At 37.7% G+C, this 23,014-nt stretch overlaps 1 protein-coding gene across 3 annotated transcripts in view; it reads left to right on the top strand.

The window, feature by feature from the left end:
- Nucleotides 1-570: 570 nt before the first annotated feature.
- The window catches only part of Cul3 (cullin 3), a 74,337-nt gene continuing 51,893 nt past the window's right edge, over nt 571-23,014 (top strand). Inside the window, exons 1-2 of one of the 3 annotated variants that reach the window (XM_032901449.1) lie at nt 571-748; nt 18,778-18,975. In XM_032901449.1, coding sequence (XP_032757340.1) covers nt 683-748; nt 18,778-18,975 — 264 coding nt within the window. In that variant the 5' untranslated portion in view covers nt 571-682. Of the gene's footprint in view, nt 749-18,777; nt 18,976-19,701; nt 20,061-23,014 lie in introns of those variants that run through there. The other 2 variants (XM_032901450.1, XM_032901451.1) reach the window with 2 other exon arrangements.

The raw sequence follows: 23,014 nt of genomic DNA, 5'->3' as shown, positions 1-23,014 counted from the left end.
GCCTACCCGGGTCTCCGACGCTCCTCTTTTGAAAACGCAGCCTACGCCTCCTGCCCCAGGCCCCGCCCCCAGGGCACTGACTACGCCCATTCCTAACTCCCCCTCACCCCCCCACTTCTCCCCGCGCCCTCCCTTCCCGGGCTTCGCCCCGCCCCGCCCCCGGCCTTGCGCCCGCCCTGATCTCGCGAGAGCGGACGTGCCCGCCGCGGCCTCCCGCCTCCCCTCCCGTCCTCCCGCCCCCTCCCCCCATCTCTCCACTCTCCGCTCTCCTCCCTCCCTCCTCCCCCCTCCACCCTCTGGGCCGGATCTCGTCTCGCTGAGGCGGAGGAGGAGAAGGAGGAGGAGGAGGACGTTCGGCCTGCGCAGTGAGATGTTTGTCCGTCGCCGCCGCCGCCGCCATCGCGGAGGAGCGCGATAAAGGGAGCCGAGCCCGGCGCGAGGGGAAGCCCGCGGAGCCGCCGCGCCAGCGCAGCCCCCGGCCGAGCCCGAGCCGCCCGAGCCCGCAGCCGCCGCCCCCCGCCGCCGCAGCCGCCCAGGGCCGGCCCGCCGCCCAGCCCAGCCCGGGGCCGCGCCGCCCCCCGCCGAGCCCCGCGGCCGCCCTCCCGCCTTCAATGTGACACCGGCGCCTCAGGTGCGAGCCGCAGCCGCCGCCGCCGCCGCCGCCGGGGAGGGGCCGAGCACCATGTCGAATCTGAGCAAAGGCACGGGCAGCCGGAAGGACACCAAGATGCGGATCCGGGCCTTTCCGGTGAGTCGGTCCTCGGCGCCCGGGACCCGGAGCCGCGGCCGGGGAGCCGCACGCGAGGCCAGGGCTGAACTCCGCCAACAGGCCGCAGCCGGCCTCCCCTCCCCCCACGGCCGCCGCCGGTGGCGGGCGCGAGCCTTCCCGGCAACAGGGCGGCGCGGGGCCGGCGCGGCTACCTCCCGGGCCGTTCCCCCGCCCCGGCCGCCTCAGGGCCTCCTTCGCGCCGGCCTCGGTGCCGCGGCCCTGAGGGGATGCGCGCTGCCGCCGCCGCACCCCTCGCGTGGGGCGTGTGTGTAACTTTTAGCGTGCGGTTTCCAGAAGGACCCGGCTTGGCTTTTACGGTGGTGGGGAGGATCGTCCACCTCCGCCCGACTCCTTAGTCAGGAGCGGTCTTGCCATCCGACTGCCCCACTCACTGACAGAGATGCCACGAAATACCCACTGGCAAAACACTACTAGCAGCGAGCATAGTATTTATAGCATCTTTGATCCTGCAAGCCTCCTAAGCACTTGACCCACTCGGGTTCAGAATCGTCCCTCCACTCTTTGAAGGGCCAGGCACGGAAGGAGCTCTTGCTTTTCCGTGTCTTAGCCAAGGAAGTCCCCAAGAATAGTTGCCACTCAGACTTGTTTTACCTTGTACGTCTTTAGCGACAGCAAACGTTTTCTCTTCAGAAACTTTTCGTCTTGGCGTTACGTTGAGTCATAGGCTTGCGGTGTTTAGTAGATGGAGTGTATGTAACTTTGGATGTCATGCCTCGATCAGATAGCCAGTGGCAGGCAATTAAAACGTCCTGTTGTAACAAACTGGACGTACTTGCTCATGTCGCTACAGTAACAGGTACAAGTCAAATAGACAAACCAGCAGTGGAGCAGATTTTTAAAAGTAAAACTGGAGGAAGTTGTTTTCCCCTTCAAAGGCTCATAAGCATTCTGTTCTGTGGGAGGGAAAGGGGGCCTTTGTCATCACTTTTTGAGCAGGCTTTTCCTGAAGTACCCTTTGCTGTGAGGAAAGGAAAGACCACGATAGTATGGTCAGAGTTAAGTAACTTTGACCTGGAGAACTTGAGGGCCTCTGAATTCCTCATACCAAAGAAGTTACAACCGATGCAAAATTGTGGCTTTGCAAGGGACATAGTGTCAGCGTGTAGAAACTTGCACCTTAATGTAAATAAATGGGCTCTATGTAAACATGTAGGGCATAATTGGGTGAATGAGGTATTTTGATATTAGTTGCATTATGAGTGATTTTTCTAAATAAGAGATTACATCAGAAAGTGAGAAATGCCGGAAAAACAGCGCTAATAAAGGTAACTATTATGTTTTCCTTTGTAATTGGACAGTGAGCCAGGTTTATGAGCTTAAATAATTTCCCTACTGAATCAACCACCCAAGTGATTGTCAAATCCGAATCCTTCCCTCATTTTTTTTTTTTATAGCAGAATTCAGACTTAGTTGGGATTTTGTTTTGTCTTGTTTTTTGCCTTTTTTTTTTTTTTAAGTCAACAGTGACACTGATTTTTCTAGGAAATGTTTGCTCTTGGTTCTGTTGTTTCTTGGAGTCTTTGTTGTTGGGTAAAAAGTGAAAGAGCTTATATTTGGCCAGTTAATATTTTTCAGAGTAAGCAGTTCTACCTTTATCTGTGTTTGCAACTCTTTGATCTCTAGATTTCTCTATTTGAACCTGTAGAGAAATCATCATTGGTCCAAGATATACTGAGTACTGTATGCAGTACTATTTATTCCTAGAGCTTTAGGACTTAGCAGTAGATGTGAAAAAGGAAAAGATCAGTGTTTTCTGGAGCTAGCATTGGGGATTAGAAGCAGGAAGAGAATTTTGTATCATTAGCTGAAGATGGTAATAGTGTGTGATAAGCTAGTATTGAAACTGAGATTTTGTTTTGTTTTTTTGTTTGTTTTCTAGTTCGTAAGTAAATAACCATAGGTTGTTCCCGTTGCAAATATTCAGCCATGGTTGAGGCTAGATAATGCCCCAGTGATATTTCATTGAGTTCTGGGAAGTGCATCCTTAGGCTGTCAGGATTTCTTTCATTCAGATTAGATGTCTTGTATATAGTAAGTACAGCCCACATGGACTCTTAGAAGTTGTAAGTATGTAGTATTTCACACGCAGAAATACATACCATTATTTGCTTATACATATGTATGTTCTTACAACTGGTATATGTTGTACCATGTGAATATGTTGTTACCTATAGTTTATGGCAGACTGTAAACTAATCAAGTTTCAGTTGCTCATTTCAGGTTTTTTACAAAATGGATGTGTAAAAGGAATGAAATAAGTTTAGACTTGTTTGGTTTTCACTGTACAACAGTGGTAAGTTAACTTACAGGATATATTTCATAAATAGATGAGTACTTTTGATAAAAGTTACCAAATAAATCAGGTTCTTTACTTTTTTCCTTACACTTTTAGTGGATATTTTAAGCTTGCCGTCATATTATTAAGCAGAGTAAAAGTTACACCATATTAACTTAGAATTAATACAGTTTTTTTCCTGCCCCCCTCAATTTAAGTAAATCTACAAAATTTATTTAAAATAATTAATTTCTGTATTTTTAATTGTTGACAGAAAAAAGTTAATCTCTTAATTTTTAGACTTCCCTTCATTATGTAGAGTATTGCTTATTATATACATCTTTTTGTTGGTAATTTTTTAAAAAGATTTTTTTTTAAATTATGTGTGTTCAGTTGTGCATATGAATACAGGTGCCTGCAGAGGGCGGTGGGGTCAGATACCCTGGAGCTGGAATTAAAGACCCTTGTGAGCTACCCATTCCAGTCCTGGGAACCAAAGTTCTGGCCCTCTTCATGAGCAGGGGACACTTTTAAGTGCTGGAACTGAGAAGGTTATTAAGAAAGGAGGTTGTGTATGGATTTGAGCTAAGTAATTCCTTTGGGAGAGATACTTTCCTCACTGTTACCATGTGTCTTAAGTCATGCATTCTTAGCTCTGTATAGTCTGTTGGGTTAACCTTTTTCTGAAAAGCCATTCCTCAATGCATTGTCCAGAATTTTTGTTCCTGTGGGCTTTTAACAGGCTTGCTTGGAATTGGAGATGTGATTCTTGAATGAAAATGTTATCCTTAGATTTAGGAGACACTGTGAAAATCACTTCTACTTTGTGACCTTTTTCTTAAAACTGCTACTATGAGTCCTGGAAGTAATGTCAGTTAATAGTTTATAAAGCTTATAACAGGGACAGGGACAACTCTTGATGTAATCTCCATGATTGTAGATGAATTTCACCTGTGCAACATGGTCAGCAAATGGTGCCCACAAAATGACAGAAAAGTTAAGATGTTTTGTGACAGTCATTAGAGCATGAAGAGATAAGGGCTTGGGTATATAGTTGATGTCTTTTTCTTATATTTCTATCTACATAAGTATTTGCCAGATTTAAGGGACATCTTTGATCTTCCTGAATAGTTTTTTTTTCCTCCTAGAGAAGGTACTTGGTACAGAGAACTATCTAAACTGTATATATAGTAGAATAACAGTTTTATTTACACAAAGCCAGGAATTAATTGTTAATCTGTTTTCATTCTCTGTTACTTAATTATGGAGGAAGGTGTATCAAAATGTTGCTTATACTGAGACTGTAAGTGCTTTCTACTTAATAGTTTTGGGACAGTGTTTATAGTTAGCAGTTAGTGCTTCCTTGCTTTAGAAATTAAAAAGCAAAAGAGAAAAAGAAAATAAAAAGAAACATTAATTTTCATCTTTAAAATTTTTCTATTATATGTATATGAGTGTTTTTGCCTCCTTGGAGGTCAGAAGAGGGCATCAGATCTACTGGAACTGGAGTTGTAGGCTGTTGCTAGCCACCATATGGATTCTGGGAACTGAATCCTGAGCCATCAGCAGCTGTATAGCAGGTGCTCTTAACCATTGAGTCATTTTTCCAGCCCCTTACTTTGTTTTTAGTTATATGTGTATGCTTATGCCCATAAGTATAGGTGCCCGTGGAGGCCAGAAGAGGGTGTTGGGTCCCCTGGAGTTGGAGCTATGGGAAGTTGAGAACTGAGGACTTGGTTGTTGAGAACCAAACTGGGATCTTCTGTGAGAGCAGTATACATTGTGCTTAGTTAGCTCTTCTGCTCTAGTCTACTGACAATGTATTTTTAGGTATAACAGCAGTTCAGAAGACTAGAAAATTAGCACCCATGCTGAATTCTAGTATGTATGTATGTATGTATGTATGTGAGAAAGAAGATGTCTGTTATTTACATTAAGTGTGGAACATGTGTGTCATGTGGGCGCGTGTGTCTGTGGGTATGTTTGAGAAGGTCAGAGAACTTTGAATGTCCTTGTCTGTCACTACCTTATTCCCTTGTGATATGTTCTCTCACTGAACCTGAAGATGGGCTGGCAGCCAGCAAGTCCCAGGAATCCTCAGCCTCCACCCTTCAATGAAGCTGAGGTTACAGGTATCCATTCACACATCTATGCTCAGCTTTTTACATGAGTGCTGGGATCTGAAATCAGATCCCTATGTAGCAAGCACTCATCTTCACTGAGCCACTCTCCAGCCCCATGAATTTTAAAGCCTATTTGTACATTCTCAGCTATAATGTGAAAATTTGGCCTTTCACATATAGTACATTAACTATGAAGTTAAATCAATTCACATAAAATAGTCATTTGTTTGAAGATCATTCATTCATTCATTAAATGGAGCTTAGTCAATAGTAGCATTTGTTCAGTTCAGGAAGAGTATAGAAATATTACTACTTTTTGTATTATACATATGGAGAACTTAGAATGTATTTTTCTTTCAGAATTCTCAGGTCTTTAGCAGATAGACTTGTATTTTATTGGGTAATTTCTATTTTAAAATAAATAAAGTGATAAGTTCTTTTTTGTCTATTGTAAAATGAACCCAAAAGTATTAATACTAAGAATCACTAAGGTTAAAATATGATTTGTCCTATGTTTTGACAATTTAGCAGATTTTTTTTTTCTTTTCTTTTTTTTTTCGGAGCTGGGGACCGAACCCAGGGCCTTGCGCTTGCTAGGCAAGCGCTCTACCACTGAGCTAAATCCCCAACCCCGCAGATTTTTTTTTTAATGTTTCATATTACTTTGTGATTACATTGTTCAGTTGGGCTTTATTTTGCATGTTGTCGTTTTGTTGTTTGATTTCTTTTGTGGTGTTGGGAGTTTGAACCCAGGGTACACATTTGCCAGGCAAGCAAAAAAAATTGACCTATTATATCCCTTTATTCCTTTTTTTTTTCTTTCTTTTCGGAGCTGGGGACCGAACCCAGGTCCTTGCGCTTTCTAGGCAAGCGCTCTACCACTGAGCTAAATCCCCAACCCCTATTCTTTTTTTAAAAAAAAATAGTTTTATTTTTATTATTTTATGTGTGTGGGTATTTTGCTTGCATGTGCACCATGTGTGTGCTTGGTGCTGGAGGAAGTGGGTACTACTGGGAGTTGAACTCAGGTCTTAGAGCAAATGCCCTTAACCACTAAGTCTTCAGACCTCTGGATTCCTTTTTAATAGTGCCTTCTCATAGTACATATAGTTATATGTACTGTAACTATACTTTAAAAACATTTTAGTCACTGGCACCTCACAATTCCCACATTTGCCTAATCATTTCCCTATCATCAGGTATTTTGATTGCCTCTAGGAAGTCCCTATTTTCTCTGTGGTACAGAATGCAGTTTGGACTCTGCATAATCCATCTATGATTCTAGAATTACTAAGCTGAGTAGAGTTTAAATGTATTCCATGATGACTGTCCAGTAAAGTAGAAATACAGCTAAAAATGTGTTGAATGTTTCCCATGTACTGAGCAGTCTAAACTTAATTCTTGAAGCTCTGAATCACTTCTCCTTTAGATTGTGAGTTTTGCCCAGTACTTGTACCAGACACAGCCTTTAAATGGAGTACGTAGCACTTAGTGTATATGTGTAGTGAGTGATTAAACTAGTTCTTTAAGCCAAACAATAGTAATTGATTAATTTAGTACAAATGCTGGTGTGAAGTATTTGATTCTGTACATAAAAGTAGTAGATCATTAATGGTCTTTGAATCATTTTTCTTAGAAGAGTAATCTCCTTAATGTCTGAAACAGAAATTACTTGAAAGTCCAGTGTGATAGGTTACTAGGGTCAGCATTAGATGAGATTCAACAGTAAAAGTCTTAATCTCTGGTTTCAGTGTTTTCTGTATCTTAGCTGAACTCCATATTACAGCAGGGCAACTTTGCCAGGACACACTTCGTGTTCTCTCATTCAGCCCACTTCACTGTACGGTCTGCTCCACTCCTGTCACTGTGGATTAACTAACTCTGTGTACTGTCCTCAGGATCTTCTTGTTTTCTTTCCATCTGAAACACAGCTTTGCTCTGAGGAGATAGGCTTACCTTAAGTTAAGGTTTCCTATTCTTCTTGTACTCATTATGGGTCTAGGATGCCGTTCACTGCCACAGCCAGCATCTCTTTTTGGCTCAGGCTCTTAAGAACTACTGTTTTCTGTCCATCTTACTCATACTCACTCAGACTTTGAGGAAATTAGTGTCTACTTCACATAAATTATCTCTAGTTCAAGTCTTCGTTTTTTATCCATTACATGTCTGAATATTTGTTTAATTTAAAATGCTTATGTGTTCCTGGTGTGAGTCAGAGACCCCACCATGGTATTGGTGGAGACCATCTGCGGTGGTCCACCTCCTTGTTTTTCATTGCCCGTGCTTTCTACACTGTGTTATACTGAATGAAGAGAGTTGTAAAACAGTGCTCATTAAGTCAGCCAGACATTCAGTGACTTGACATGCTTTGTTCGTATACCCTGCTGGTAAGCTCTCACTGTTTCTGCTCAGTTCAGAAAGTTTTTGATTCGTTATTTAACTTTATTTTATGTGCATTGACATTTTGCCTGCATGCATGCATGCATGAGGGTGTCAAAACCCTTGGAACTGGAGTCAACAGACAGTTGTGGTGCTGGGAATTGAACCTGGGTCCTCTGGAACAGCAGCCAGTGTTCATAATCATCTCTCCAGCCCCTGCTATTCAAATTTTTAATCACTGTACTTAAAACATTTCATTAAGAATTCTCTGAATTCTTTCTCAAGAAATCTAAAATTGTTCCTACACACACATATACATGTACATACACACACTAGGAAAACTTGTGTCAGGAGTTGAAAGTTCTTTGGCATCTTTCTGTTTAATTATATTCTGGAACATGTATCATTACTCAGTTCTTTGCCTTTGGTCTGAAAAGAAACTTTTTTTGGGGGGGGGGCTTCATTACCAGTTTCATTTTGTTTTCATAGCCAAGATTCCTGATAGAGTGATCTCTATTTAGGACTATAATTTTCTTTTAGAGGAAACGTTGTCTTTTTGTATTGATTTTCATTAGTCTAGTTATAGTAGTACATAACACAGTAGACAATATTCAGTAAATGAAGTAACAACAGTCAATTTTCTTTAGTCCATTTCTTTATTCTTAAAATGGCACAGCTAATGACAGTTTTGCACAGAATAATATAAGTAGTAAATGAGATAGTATAAAAATTCCTTTCTAATAAATAGTATGTGACTGGGAGATTTAAAAGAAAGAGTTGCTAATTATAAAAGCAGAAGTTTCATTTAAAAATGTTTAGCCTTTCCTGTGGGTTAGTCACACTCAGACAGTTTGCAGAAGACTGGAGGGGTTTGTAGTAGAAGGGGTGTTTTCAGAATCGTCCACAGTGGTCATTTAGAGCTGCTTCCATATTGCCATTGATACAGGATTCTATAAAAGATCTCACTGAAAAAGGCTAGTCATTGCCCTAATAATCACCAGCTTATTTAACAAGGCCCTACTTGCCTAACTGGGTGGTAATAAGAAATTGAGAACTAGTTCTGTAGTTCTCTTAACTAGGGCATAGCTTTTGCTATTAGAAAGCATTCCTTTGGTGTCTCTAAAGCCAACTGAAAGTCTGAAGTAACTGAATAACACTTGTTGATTAGACTTGTATACATTTAAGACTCAGAGTAATAGAGAGAAAGGAATGGGCCTGCTTTGCTCTTTTCCTGGGAAATGTTACTGCTGAGCAAGTAACCAGATGTCAAAGGGAGAGTCTCCTTTCCTTGGAGAATACAAGATTTCTTTGTGATCCTCTCCTAAAACAGCACGGCAGGATCACTAAGAAAGATTTTTAACACTGTAAGTTAATTCTCTAAAGTAGCTGTTAATAAACCTTGAGCCTATAATACTGATACATTCTCTCCAAGTAATAAGAAGTTACTTAATAAGATTAATAAACTGTGTTGAACATCTACTTTATTCTGGATTTCGTTTTAAATTTTTTGACATTTCTTAATCCTAAAAACAATTTTTAGTTGACATTTTTCCTCCTGTTTAAATCTAGTTGGAGTTCTGACAAACCTAGAAAAGGATAGAGCGAGAGCCAGGATTTATATTCAAGTGTGACTTAAAAAAGGCAATGTTGTTTTCCATTAAATTACTAGGTCTGTCCAGCTTTGGAGTTTCACTACATGGCACTGTCATCTGTAGAAGTGCTGGGTCGTGTTCACACCTATCCTAGCATGCATGCAGCACATGGGGCACAGGTTGAACCTGCTTGCTATACTACATACTTACTATGTTGTTAAATATTTTTCTAGATTCTGGAATAGTATGCTGTTTTTACTATAAATGTGTTGGGAAAGTAATTCTAAGGTTGTTTAAATTATTGACTGGTGACAGATCCAGGGCACTGGAGCTTACATGCATCACAGTACAGTGTGCCTTAAGTATATACTTAGAAAAACTGGATTCTTTTAAGTTGACATGTTTAAGTTCTTTTAAAAACAATTTAGAGTGTACTAAAGTGGTAAACAATAAAATGAATGTAAAGCATGAAGAGGAGAGAGTTTGGTTAATATTTCCTTTGGTATATGTAAATGAAACATGAAGTGTTGTTTTTAAATGAAATAAATTAGCCAAATTCAACTCTTATTTTCTCTCTAGTGTGTGTTTGTTTGCATGGACATGCAAACAAATCCGTGTGTGTGTGTGTGTGTGTGTGTAGACATGCGCACGCGTACACACACACACACACACAACACACACACACACACACACACACACACACACACACACACACACACACACACGCGCGCGCGCTTCTTGTGGAATGCCGAGGTCCAAATTGGGTCTCTTCTCCACTTTGCTTGCTTGCTTGTTTGTTTGTTTGTTTGACAGCCTGTCTTGGTTAAGGTTACTATTGTTGTGATGAAACACAATGACCAGAGTAGTTTGGGGAGGGAAGGATTTTATACTTTCATATCAGTGTTGTCCGGACTGGAACTAAACAGAGCAGCAGAGCAGGAACCTGGAAGCTGAGGCAGAAGCAATGAAAGTGTTGCTCTCTACAGCTTACTCACCTTGTCTTCTTACAGAACCAAAAACCACTAGTCCAGGGATAGCACCATTCACAGTGGGCTGGGCCCTCCCCCCTTAGTCACTAACCTATACAATCCTCTATAGGCTCAGGTGCATTTTTCTCAACTGAGCCCCCTCCTCTCTTATGACTCTAGCTTATGTCAGGTTGACATGTAACTAGCCAGTACACAGTCACTCTCACTCAACCTTATTGATTGAACTGTATTGACTGGCCAGAGAGCTCCACAGATACCTCTCGCTCTTCCTTCTGGTCTTACAGATATGCACCACCATACTTGGGTGCAGGGAATCCAGACTCAGGTCCTCATGCATTTTATGTACTAAGCCATCTTAGTTCCTAATTTAAAAAATTAGTTAGGACTGTCTTGGAAACCATAACAGTATACCATAACCTGGACAGCTTATGAAAAACAAATATTTATTTTCTCATGTTCCTGGGAGCTGGAAAGTCCATTATCATGTTTTTCTTAAGTTCAGTTGTTGCAGGCTGTTCATTGTTCCCAAGTGATACTTTGATGCCACATACTCCAGAGGAGAGGAATGTTCTTTCCTCTTTTGGCAGAAAGCAGAAGGTCGGGGGTGGGGGGGGGTGGGGGGGGTGTTTAACTCCTTCCATCAAGTCCTCTTACAAGGTTACCTAATTAATTCTACCCATGAGGGAATCCACCCATATAATCTACATCCTGTAGTCCTCAGTTCTTATTATCAGTATATTCATAGAGTTAAAAAGCTTTGAAGCAGACACTAATTAATATTCAAACCATATCAAGGATTTTAAAGTTGGTTGTCAGTTTAACAAATGAGAAAACTGAGGACTGGATAAAATGATTTCACCTAGGTATTTGCATCTTACTTGAATTATGGAAGAGCAACTAACATCTGGGTTTGGTTAAAAGCTTGTTTTTGTGGACTAGACTGAAATAAATGTGTATCCATATTAACTCATTGTTAATGCTGGCCTTTTAAAATTACAAATTTCTCAGTATGGTGAGGCTTGAGTTGACATGACATAGTAGAAGGACACTTGGGCTCCTCCATTGCTCTAACAAGGTTTGTGGTCTTTGGTAAGCCACTTAGTCTGTTTCCTACTTTGTAAAATAAAGAGACTTTTACTTTGAGGTTTAACTAAGGCACATTCTAGCTTGTAAATAAATAAATTACAATGAAAGGTAGTTTCTTTATATGTAAACCTTGGAAGTAATAATGTGCTCTTGGAATTTGTGAAACATTTTTGTCTAGCCTTTCAGAATTCAGTTTTTCTTAAAAATGGGAATGCTATATTCTACTGACAATGGCTGAGTTCTCAGTTGAAGCAATACAGACGGATGTTAGCTAAGTTCTGGCTTGCTTCGTTGATGAACTGACCATTGTTAGGGAAGGCTAAACAGATTCTGTAGCATAAATGTATGTGCTGGGTCTTGAGCTGTCATAATTGATTGTAGTTTTAGTCCAGTCAAAGACCAAGTGGCAAATTAAACCGTTGCATTGATTTTTTTTCTTTCTCTCTTTGGCTTATATGTAATTGATTCTCTAATGTAGCTAAAATTTGGTGATGTGTCCTACAGTTTATAGAGGTTTTATTTGGGAAAGCTATTTTACTATAAAACATCTAGTTATTGCAGCTAAAAGGATATACAATGGTAATGTCACTGTTACTGAAACACCTAATTTTAAATTAGGAAAATAGGAATCTAAGTCATGCCTTCATGTATTTTTCTTTAACAACTATTTGAGATTCTGTCTTCTCTGCATCAACATAAAAGCAGCACCGCTGGTGAGATACTGACCAACGTTTTGTTCAGTAGGTAGACTGTCTGTTTACCCAAGGCATGTTTCTCCATGAACAGTACAGCAGCTATTCATAGAACATTTATATTGTAATTACTATTAGAAGAAATCTAGAAATGACTTAAAAGTATATGAGAGGAAGGATATATGTACACAATTGTAGGTAAGAAACTTGAACATTCTCAAATTTGGTATCCCTCAGGGTTCTTGGAACCAGTCTTCAGTAGATGCTAGGGATGAATATTCTTAAATGATTACCTCTTGCTATAGTCACATTGGATTGTGACATGTTTCTCATATATAAAAATAATTCAGAGAATATAATTGAATGGGGTTATTAATACTAATAATTCAGATCTATAAGCAAACAGGCTTTGATAGACTACTCTGAAAACTTAATCTTCTGTTTGAAAAATAAGTTCCAAATTTTAAGATGTTCTTTCACTGAGCATTCTATTCATGTGCAAGATTGAAGTGCTGGGCATAATTGAGCCTTCTATTGATTTAACTTTTTTATTACAAATGTAGCTGTCCTGTAAGTTAATACTAGTAGAGACCGCTTGGGTATAGATAGGCTTATTTTTTGTGCTTTCATGGAATTGTTTCATGCTGTTGTACTTTGATAGATTTTTTTTCTTTATTACATAAGTTATTAGATTGTTTCTGTTCTATTTTTTGTTGTTTTGTTTATTTTTTGCACATTTTTATTCCTAAATGAACTCCACTTTTTAAAAAAAAAACATTGAAGCAAACATCAGTGATACAATACTCTTTTTTTTTTTTTTTTTTTTTTTTTTTTTCAGAGCTGGGGACCGAACCCAGGGCCTTGCGGTTGCTAGGCAAGTGCTCTACCACTGAGCTAAATCCCCAACCCCGATACAATACTCTTGTTCAGTGAAGGAAGAATCAACTTTACATTTACTAAGCAAATGATGTTCTATGTGCTTTCATCAATGTTCTTAGTCATTCAGTATGCCATCTCACTTTTCTTCACCTCAAATGACAAGGAAAGCAAAGTTAAAAACATTAGCTTGTTTACTCAGTGCCTTTACACTGTGCTGTTTGCTCAAAACTTGGATCTTTGGTTGTGTATTTGCTGGTTAACATTAGTTAAGGAATTAGTACTAAAAAAAAGAAAAAAGAAAAAGAAAAGAGGTTATTGCTCATATCATATGTCATCTAATCCTGTCCACAAGTAAGATCCTTTGTCAGTATTAGTTAATGTCACCTAGTCATCATGCCATGTGCATATATGTTTTGGGGTATAGAATAACAAAGGAAGAGAGACCACCTTACTAGTCTAGGTGTTTAGACTCTTAAGTGATAGCTGCATTATTAGTAATTAGTGTTTCCTTTGAGACTAGTAAAAATACAGTGATTACAGTATAGCAGGAAAGCCTTGTTGAGGCTGAAGCTTAACAATTAAGCCCAAACATTCCCACCCCCTGTGTGTGTGTGTCTGTGTGTCTGTGTGTGTGTGGTGTGTTTGTGTTAGCCATGTCATTCTGAATTGCTTGGAGTTTCACATTTTCACCCCTTTCTGCTACCCACTCTGTTCTAAATTTCTGGTAGGAAATTATTCACAAGAGACTGAAAATTTGTTGTGCTTTGTACATAGTGGATACAAAGAATATATTTCTATCTTCAATTTAACTTGTTTCATGATGTAATTCTCTACCCAAATTTTTACTATTTGCAGCACAATCAAGATGTGTATGTAATAGACATCCTTTCAAACTCAGGCCTTCAAAGGTTACGCCATTCGAAATAGTGTAGGTGAACAATTACAGTTTTTTAAAGTCAGAGGTTATTTTTATTGCTATTGCCTAGTGAGAGAATAATTATGTATCTTTCCTATAAAAATAAGCTTTTTCTGTTGAAGAAATAAGCTTTTTCTGTTGAACTTGGGCCAGTCCACTGAGGGTATTTGTAAGTATATAGTAGACATTAATGTGTGTGTACTTCCCCCCAAAAAACCTTGGTTGTCAAAACTCCTGAGTTTATCTGTAGTTAGAACAAATTTAAACAAATAAGTGTTACCAATGGATTTACTAAAATTCTGGTAGGATAATTTAGATTGTTACTTTAAAGGCTTTTTTTTTTTAAATGTGCAAAGGATAGAACCTTAACTTTTTTTAATCATCCTGTATAAAGTATAGCCTAATGTTCCTATGGTTAAAGTTACTGAAATGAACATTGAGTGAGAGATCAAAGCTTATTGGTAAAAATTATTTTGCCAGTGTTGTACTTAATGCCAGGACCAAATCATGGAGGAATCTGTACTGACAGCCTGTTTTGTTTGTTGTCTTGTTCTTACACTTGTTTACGTAGAGTAAGAAAAATTATAGCTTGTTGATCCTTTCCTGAATGGCTAATTTAGTCCACTAGTTTTTCCCAGCTAACAATAATGAAAGCAATTATTAAACAGACTTCTGGGGTCTTTAATAAGAGTAAGTATGAAAATAGGAGATTTTAGAGCCTGTTGCTTGTCCCATACTTTATTTTATTTCTATTTGAAAAAGACATTTGATAGTTAAATAATTAGATGCTGCAGATAAGCATGTTTAATGTTCTTCCAGTATTTCAAAAAACATTAGTGTAATAATAGCTCAAACAGTCTTCATATGACAATTATTGCTTTATTACCACTGAAGTGACATTGAAGAAAAACACAAGTCCCTTAGGATTCTCATGGTGCAGTCTAAGAAGTGGAACGGAATAATACCTAAGAAGATTGTTGTGTTGGGTGGACCCTGAGTGCTAGGGGAGGAGCTGAATGCTGAATTGTGGTGTGGTCAGGGGACAGTTCAGAAGAGTATGGTACCTGAACTGGGTTCAGAATCTTGTAGAGTCAGTTTAAGAAAAGGGGGGAAAACACTGGCTAGACGTGGGTGGAGGAGGTTCTGTGACTGGAAGGAACTTTACTGGATCTTGAAGGTATGTCCCCTTTATGGTACTCCTACTCCATCTTACCCTGTAGAAAGGGTCGATAGGAAAGAATGTAGGTTTATGCTTCTGGTTTGTAAAATTAAGTGACCTAAGGCCATGACTGAATGAAAGACTACTACAGAGAACATGTTGGGCATGTGTAGTGGTGAGCTGATGTGGAACGTACAAATGGTTAGGTAGGTCTGTTGCAGGAGCTGGGTGGAGATGTGCAGCAGGTAGTTGAATCTAGATAGCAGTTTTAGGCTTTGGGGCAAAATCTGAGCTGGCGCTCTGGATTTTGAAGCCACATAAGCCAATCATGTATCTTTATGATTTTACTAAGGTAAAAAATTAACAATCAAGTGAGACAAAAATAAACCCAGATTGAGAATTCTGTTAAAAAAAACAAACAAACAAAAAAAAAAACTAGGTGCTTGCCTAGTTTTTCTAGAAAAGAAGTGCATACAAGTTATATTTGCAAAATATTGTATACAGTTTGGGAAACTTTAGAGTTTCTTGCAACCAATTTAGGATCTGAACTCTGTGTGGATTGTAATTGTATCCTTAATAATGAATAAAGATGCATAGGGATCATTGTAGAGAATCAAAAGAGCCAAAGAGAGGAATGGGGATGAGAATTCCCAAGATGATTGATAAGACTGACTGAAGAAGTATGGAGAATAATGCTTTTGAAAGAAAGCTGCTTAACGCTGATAGGCATTTTACATAGATAAGGAGTTTGGTTCCGATTTTGCCTGTAATATTCAGAGAGTTTGAAAACTACTTTCTAAATTTTGTTTGATGAACACATGAAAATTGAAGAGAGATTTTGTCAGCTAAGTCTCCTCTGTTGTTCTGAGTGAGGTATTATACTTTGCCCAAGAATGAATCATGCTGAATTTACTGACATTCTCATTTACTTTTTATGATAGTCTCTGAACTAGATAATGTTATTAAGCCTATTTTTAAAATGAGGAACTCAAGATCTAAAGGAGTTAAATGATTTAGCTAAGGTCCTGTGGCTTGAGAATGAGTAAGCCTCAGTATACATGGAGGCCACTTTAACAACACAACCTGTGTTGTTTACTATTGTGGCATGTTGTGTTTGTTGAGATAATGAGTTACAATCTAATTTACTCTACCATGTAAAATGTGAGGTGAGTCCAGTGCTTTGGATTTTGTAGTGTTTGATGATTTGGGGAAAGCTATATAATTTCTTTGTGTTTATTTTTGTCTTGATTGTTTTTACCTTAGTAATTCTTGGCAGTAACCTGTTTGTCCTCTGGTCCTTGAATTGTAAAACTCTTAAATATATAAATTTTAAAAATAGTTTGTCATAATTGTGTGAGAATAGTTAGGTGATATTAGAAGTCTCTTCAATGTATTTGTATAGAGATGATTATATTTTGTCTGGCTTATTTGTATAGTAAGGAGCCTGAAGAGATCCCCTTACAGACATTTTGTGATACAGGTTATTTTTGGAGTTAACTTTCTTTCATTAAAATTGTTGTTTGTGTTCAGCTTGTGTCCTTATTTCCTGTCATGAGATGTCCTTGTTACAGTGCTGATAGGCATCAATAGAGTAAAACCTCTGTGTGTGAATGAAGTATCTGAACTATCATTTTCTTAAAGTCTTTATTACACATCAATTATGAGATCAATTTGGTGAATGGAAGGAAGTACTATATTAACGTCACATTTTGTATGTAGCTTCCCCTAAAATGTTAGAACTGTTTGACTGAGCTTGAATAATCTACTAAGGATCCTTTTGATTCAGTTGAGCTGTTATTTTATAGCTAGGGTAAGTGAAATCTTTTCTATACTTCCTTTTTCACACTTTTATGCATAAACAGAACTTGGAAAAAATTCACTGACTAATTCTTACCCAGTTAGGACAGAGTGGTATTGACTGACTAGTGTTTCCCAGGTTGTAAAAATTGAATTTAGTAGATTTTTGTAATAGAGAAGGTATTAGCAGAAAGACCACTCAGTCAGAAACTACAGATGCCTATTATGTACCAAGTATTACTTCGGGGCTATTTTAAAATGAATCTAACTAACATTTGAGTTATTGAAGAAGCATCAGAAAAAGAAAAATAATAGGGGTAGATAGGGTCAATAGTAGGAGTATGTATTTATTGTAAATAGGATGGCCACTTAATAGTTCATTGTCACTGGTGGGTTTGAGACATTCAGATATGTTGGAGAGTGAAACATTCCAGAGGGTGGGAAGCACAAAAACTAATAAGAGTTTAATTCCATATTCCAAAGAATAGTTGGGAAGTAAGTGTGCACAGAGTAGAGTGAACAAGTGGGAAAGACAGTTGAGAGGTGAATCAGATAAGGCTCTGTGGGAGAACCTTGCAGGCATTTGACTGACTCCAGGGGGAATTGAAAAGCCATTTGAGACTTATGAACAGGTAAATGACATTACTTGATTTTTGTTTTCAGGAGATCACTTTTTGGAGACAGACCAAGAATTGTGGAGTAACTGTTAGAACTGTCTGAGAGATGATGGTTTTACCACGAGTGTATTAATGGAACTAGTGTGAAGGGGTTGTGTTCTGCTTGTGTTTTGAAGGTAGAGAACAGGACTTTATTTTGGGTTGGAATTAATGTGAAGGAATAGCCAAAGATGATTATAGAATATTTGCCCTCAGCACCTGGAAGGAAGAAGTAAACATTTATTCAGTTGGGAAGCGATGGCAGGACAAGTAGAAGTGAGGGAAAGATTAGAACTTGTCTTAACCTTGAGAAGGTTGAGACGCTTAGTAGGCATTCAGGTAGAAACAGAGTAGGCAGCTGGAACTATCGTTAGTGTGCAAGAGACAGGGCCAGGGAGGATATAGGAAATTTGGGGATGACTTCAAGCTAGAGAAATAAATGAGTTCTCTCTTTAGAATGTGAGGTTAAGTTTGGAGATGGTAGTAAGAACAGAGGCAAACCAAGTAGGAACCAGTGAAATGGGAAGAAAAATGAAGTGCTATAGTGCATGAAAGAAAGGCAAGTTGGATTTTTGTTTTAAGTAATAGAATTGGAGAGCGCTTTCAAAATACTGCTGTATGGGTCTAGTAAAATGACATCTAGAACTTTGACCATTAGATTTATGAATGTTAAAGTTGTTCCAGTGAAATAAGATAGGAATGTTATATTGAGGTGGATTAAAGATTGGAAAATGGAACTTGGAATGAATGTAAAGGACTGTTTCAATCCCTTGCTGTTTGCTGAAAATGGAAAGAAGTTAATAAAAGGATTGTGAAAATATGTTTTAAAGATGTAAACCTAATAATTTGAGATGTAAATAGGAATGATTTAGTAGGGAGGGAAAATCAGTGATGATGAGAAAGGTGATTGTGAACAAAGTGATCCTTCAGTAGGTAACTTCACGTTCTGCGTACATTTTGCCTAGAGTTCCTGTTAAAATGCAAATTGTGTAGGCATGGGCTGGGGCCTAATATCCTGTGTTTCTTTGTGCTATTTACTTCTGGTTCTTGTAGTGTACTAGAGTGTAGGAATTAACAGATTATATTGGCATATAACCAAAAATGTTGGTGGATATGGTCAGTTTGTACAGTGTTTCCTGGTCATATGTATTTTTCAGTACCTTGAAGAAAAGGGTTAAGTGACTTGTGTATACATAAACCATTGTGATTTTAAAGTAGAGCGTTTTGGTATACTTAAATGGAGGGGGTTATAAAGGATTGAAAAAGAATGTTTCTGTTAGCTCAAGCAACTTCAGATGTATCCCTTATTTTACTAAGATAAAACAGTTGTTAATGTCCCTATAAATCATTATTGGTTTGTAGTCATAGTCAAAATAGGTATCATACGAACAAATACAGAATTATTTTTAACCTTTTTTTCTCCTTTCTCTCTTGGATATTACAGATGACCATGGATGAAAAATATGTAAACAGCATTTGGGACCTTCTGAAAAATGCAATTCAAGAAATCCAGCGTAAGAATAACAGTGGTCTTAGTTTTGAGGAGCTCTATAGAAATGCATATACAATGGTTTTGCATAAACATGGAGAAAAGCTCTACACTGGACTAAGAGAAGTTGTTACTGAACATCTCATAAATAAGGTACCCAATTTACAGGACTGTTGCTAATACAATTTTGACTGTAGAAAATCCTTATACTGTTGTATTTTGACCAGGAAATTCTTTTCAAGGCTACAGGAAGCCTATATTTAGCTGCCACTGTATTGTAAAACCTTACTGAAAACCTACAATAGGCTAAAGGACAATTTACAATAGTTGAGAGGAGATGAAGTTTGTGGTCTCTTTTGAATATATAATCATAAATTAATGAAGAAAACATTTAAGTGATTTACAAATGTTTAAATTGAAATAGACTACTCATTTTAGCCAACGTTTGTGGTAAATATAAAATCTTTAAAGATAAATTAGTGGTTAACAAAGATTTTCATTGAACAGACTGCAAAAAAATCTAATTTCAGTTACAAAATATACTTACTACAGTGTCTTGCTTTAAGATTGTCAAATACAATGTTACATCACAGATTCATTGATACTTTTTATTATATTCATTTCTTGAATATTTTGGGGGGAGTAGAAATGTTTTATGAGTAGTAAAATGAACTCATTTTTAACTTTTATATTTTGCTAAATTTTTTGCAAATCAGTCTCTTACTAATATTTTATTGTAATTGTTATTGAACAATTATTGATGAGGTTTACATTTCATTTACCCTAAATTATTTGTTTTCATTTTTCCTATGAACAAGGAAGTTGTCGTACATAACCAAAGAGGTATGAAGAAAACTAGACAGTTTAGCATTAGTGCAGTGCCATGTTAGATTTTACTGGTTGTCCTATGTAGCAGTGATGTCCTCTACAGTAATTTTTTTCTGATCCATGATCCAATCCAGGATCACATACTAAGTTCCTCAGAACTTGGTTTGTCTGCACATTGGCATTTTTGAAGGTTGTAGGTCGGTTGATTTATAGCTTGTCCCTCAGATTTTGGCTTGTCTGATTGTTTCCTCATGACTAGTTTCAGGTTGTGCATTTTTGGCAGGAATAATACGTAAGTGATGTTGTGTCCTCAGTGCATCACATCAGGAGGCACATGCTGTCAGTTTATCCCATTATTGGTGATGTTAACTTTGATCACTTGGTGTCCGCCAGATTTCTTCACTGTAAAGGTACCATTTTTCCCTTTGTAATTCCTAAGTAATCTGTTCAGTGATATTTTGATACTGTATGAATGTCCTGTCCTGTAGAAACTCCCCTGTGGTGGTTTCAGTGTTCATTGATGGCTCTGATGAGTCATTGCTGTAGAGTTGCAAGCAGCTCCGTTCCTATCTGTCTTCTAGAGTGTCTTTCTCTTGAAGTGAAGTGGAGAGATTATATGAGCTAGGTAGGTTAGTATTTCATGACTTTTAAGAGGATTATGTTCATCGTGCAATCAAGTTTTTGCTAGATACCTGAGCTTGCTTTTCATTTAAAAAAATACAGTAGGTGCACAGAGGTATTGTATATTATTCCTTTTAGTAATAGTGCAAAACCCTGTGCATTATTAAGTGGCAAATGAATTATGTAGGTGATAATAGCTTAGGGATTACGTGAAGGAAAAATTACCTGAACTCTTGAAGATTTCATGAGAAAGAAAATTTAACCAAGTGTTTATAGTTGCATCCAAACACTGGGCGGCACTCTAGTATAGTAGACTGTATATGGTTTTCAAAAGAACAACTAGTTACTCTTAGGAAGAAAAGAGGATGTTGACTGAGGAGTATAATAATTATAGGATTATTGAATTATTAATGGGAAAGAACATAGGAAACTTTTAATAAATTTAAATGCATCATTAAGGAATTTGAATTAAAAAGTGAATTTAAGAGGTACACATGAGTGACAATATAAAGTTTAGAGATTACTGATACAAGGATAAGATATGAAATGTAGAATCAAGATGGTGTTTATTAGAATCAGAAGAAAGCCTTTAAAAATCTGAGTAAAAGGAAAGATTGGAAAAGAGTGAATAGAAATAAGACAGGCAAAATTAGTTTGCTTCGAAAATTGTGGTACATCTAGTAGAACTGTGACGGCAGATTATAAAGTGATTTGCAGCAGGTAAAGAAAGGGAGTAAGTTTTGCTTTAGATTATATTGACACTTTTTATCATTAAAAAATACCTTAGAAGTCATTTTACATGTGAGCCATAAGATCTTCAAATACAAGTACGTGTTAGTTGGATATGCTTGAAAACTCAGAACTACATGTAGAAATTTGGTATTTGGAGTATGTACTGAGGAGTAAGCATTATGTTTCAGAGGATGAAATGACAAGAGTCAAGGGATGAATGTTGAGGAAACTTACAGGGAGTTGTTGGAAATAAGGAAGACTAACTTAAGAGGTTAGACTTTAAAAGAAAGGAAAGATAAGAGTAGAATGTTTTGCTTAAAGCCACCAAAGGGTGGTGGATTAGAATACTTGAGTTCTTAGATGTGGGATCAAGGATAATGGAGAAATAAATTAAGAAAATTAAGTTCCTATTTGTCAGGGAATAATGATAATACTGATTATAACTTTTTTCTTTTCTTTTTTTTTTTTTTTTGCATTTACTATGTGTTAGGTTCAGCCCTAGTTGGTAGGGCTTTCAGGTTAGTCGAATATATAAACATTAAATAATGCCTTCTGAAAATAAGAGAAGATACTTGACATGATCATTTTGAAGATTATGCTAAAGAATTGATGAAGGGTTTTAGTAGGAGTTGATTAGAAGATGTAATTTGTAGTATTAATTATTTTAAGCAATGCTTTGTAACTTGGACACTGATTCAGGAAAAAAATCTACACTCGTGTTGATGAAAACTGGCTCATGGAAAAAGTGAGTTTGAAGTCAGTGTTTAAGTGAATGATTTTTGGAATCTGAAATGTGCTTAAGTACATAATAAAGTCATAAGAATAATCCTGCCATGGGAAATGTTAAGAGATTTTAGGCTTAATGCAGTCCCATAACTGTTGTCTCAGCTTGGGTTGCCATGACAAATATCATAGCCCATATGGCTTGAACAACAGCTATTCACACACAGCTTTAGATACTATATACTATATAGCCCAAGACCAAGATAACCGTAGGGAGGGCTGTGTGTCTGGTTTGCACATAAATTCTTCCTTGCTTCATCTTCATATGGCAGAGAGAGACTATGAATCATGTACACAAAGGCTTTACCCTCAGTATGTTCTTGAGGACATGTGTTTAAGTTGATTATTCTAGATTTTAAAGTTAAAAATTATGTCTATATACTAAACTCTGATTTTCTTATACATAATCTCTAATATGTCCCTACCATCTGAAATGTTTTATTTCCCCACAAATTTAAAAGCCTTTTCAAATGAGGAAGTTTACTGACTCTGCACATCTGTTCTGTGTTTCAGATAAATTAGGTTTCAACGTCTGTTAGTATTTTTGCTTTCTTTTAGTTTTGTCTTTTCTATTTTTATTCATTTTTATTCTTAGGGGAGAAAAGGTAGTAGCTACAGATAGAATGTTATTATATGAATGGACCACTACCAAGGGAGAGTTGTTATTGGATAGAAGAGGTTATTATACAGTAGCTCAAAATGCTTGTCTCTGGATGTAGTAAGTATCAGCTGCTTCAGTGAATAAATGTTTGGCAATGCTAAGTATGATATAATGTATACAAGTATATTCTGCATGGAGTCAATATTACCTGTATTGTGTTGCATTGTATTTTCTTGTTGCATAGCATAATAAGGTAGATAAATAGGTAGGTAGGAAAAGAGGTAGGTAGGTAGGCAGGCAGGCAGGTAGGTAAATGGATGGCTAGATAAATAAACATTAGTGCCATTGTCTAACCAAGACCTATCTTTTCAGACGTGAAAAGAAATTGGATTTTTACATGAAGTTAGGCTGTTTTTATGTTGTTTTTAGTACTTAGACTTTTGTGATGAAAATAATCAGTATTGATACATGTTTTTGTTAGAGCAATACAGACAATGCAGGTAGGTGAAGAGATGTTGTAGAGAAGACAGACTTACTAATTTGATTATTAAATATATTGTAATTATAATATACAATTATATATAAATATTTTAATTATTAAAGTAGCTGTTTATTAATTTCAGAAAT

The sequence above is a fragment of the Rattus rattus genome, chromosome 4 (genome assembly GCF_011064425.1).
Source record: "Rattus rattus isolate New Zealand chromosome 4, Rrattus_CSIRO_v1, whole genome shotgun sequence".
Lineage (NCBI taxonomy): Eukaryota > Metazoa > Chordata > Mammalia > Rodentia > Muridae > Rattus > Rattus rattus.
Note: the sequence above shows the minus strand (reverse complement) of the source record. Positions and strands in the feature narration are given on the sequence as shown.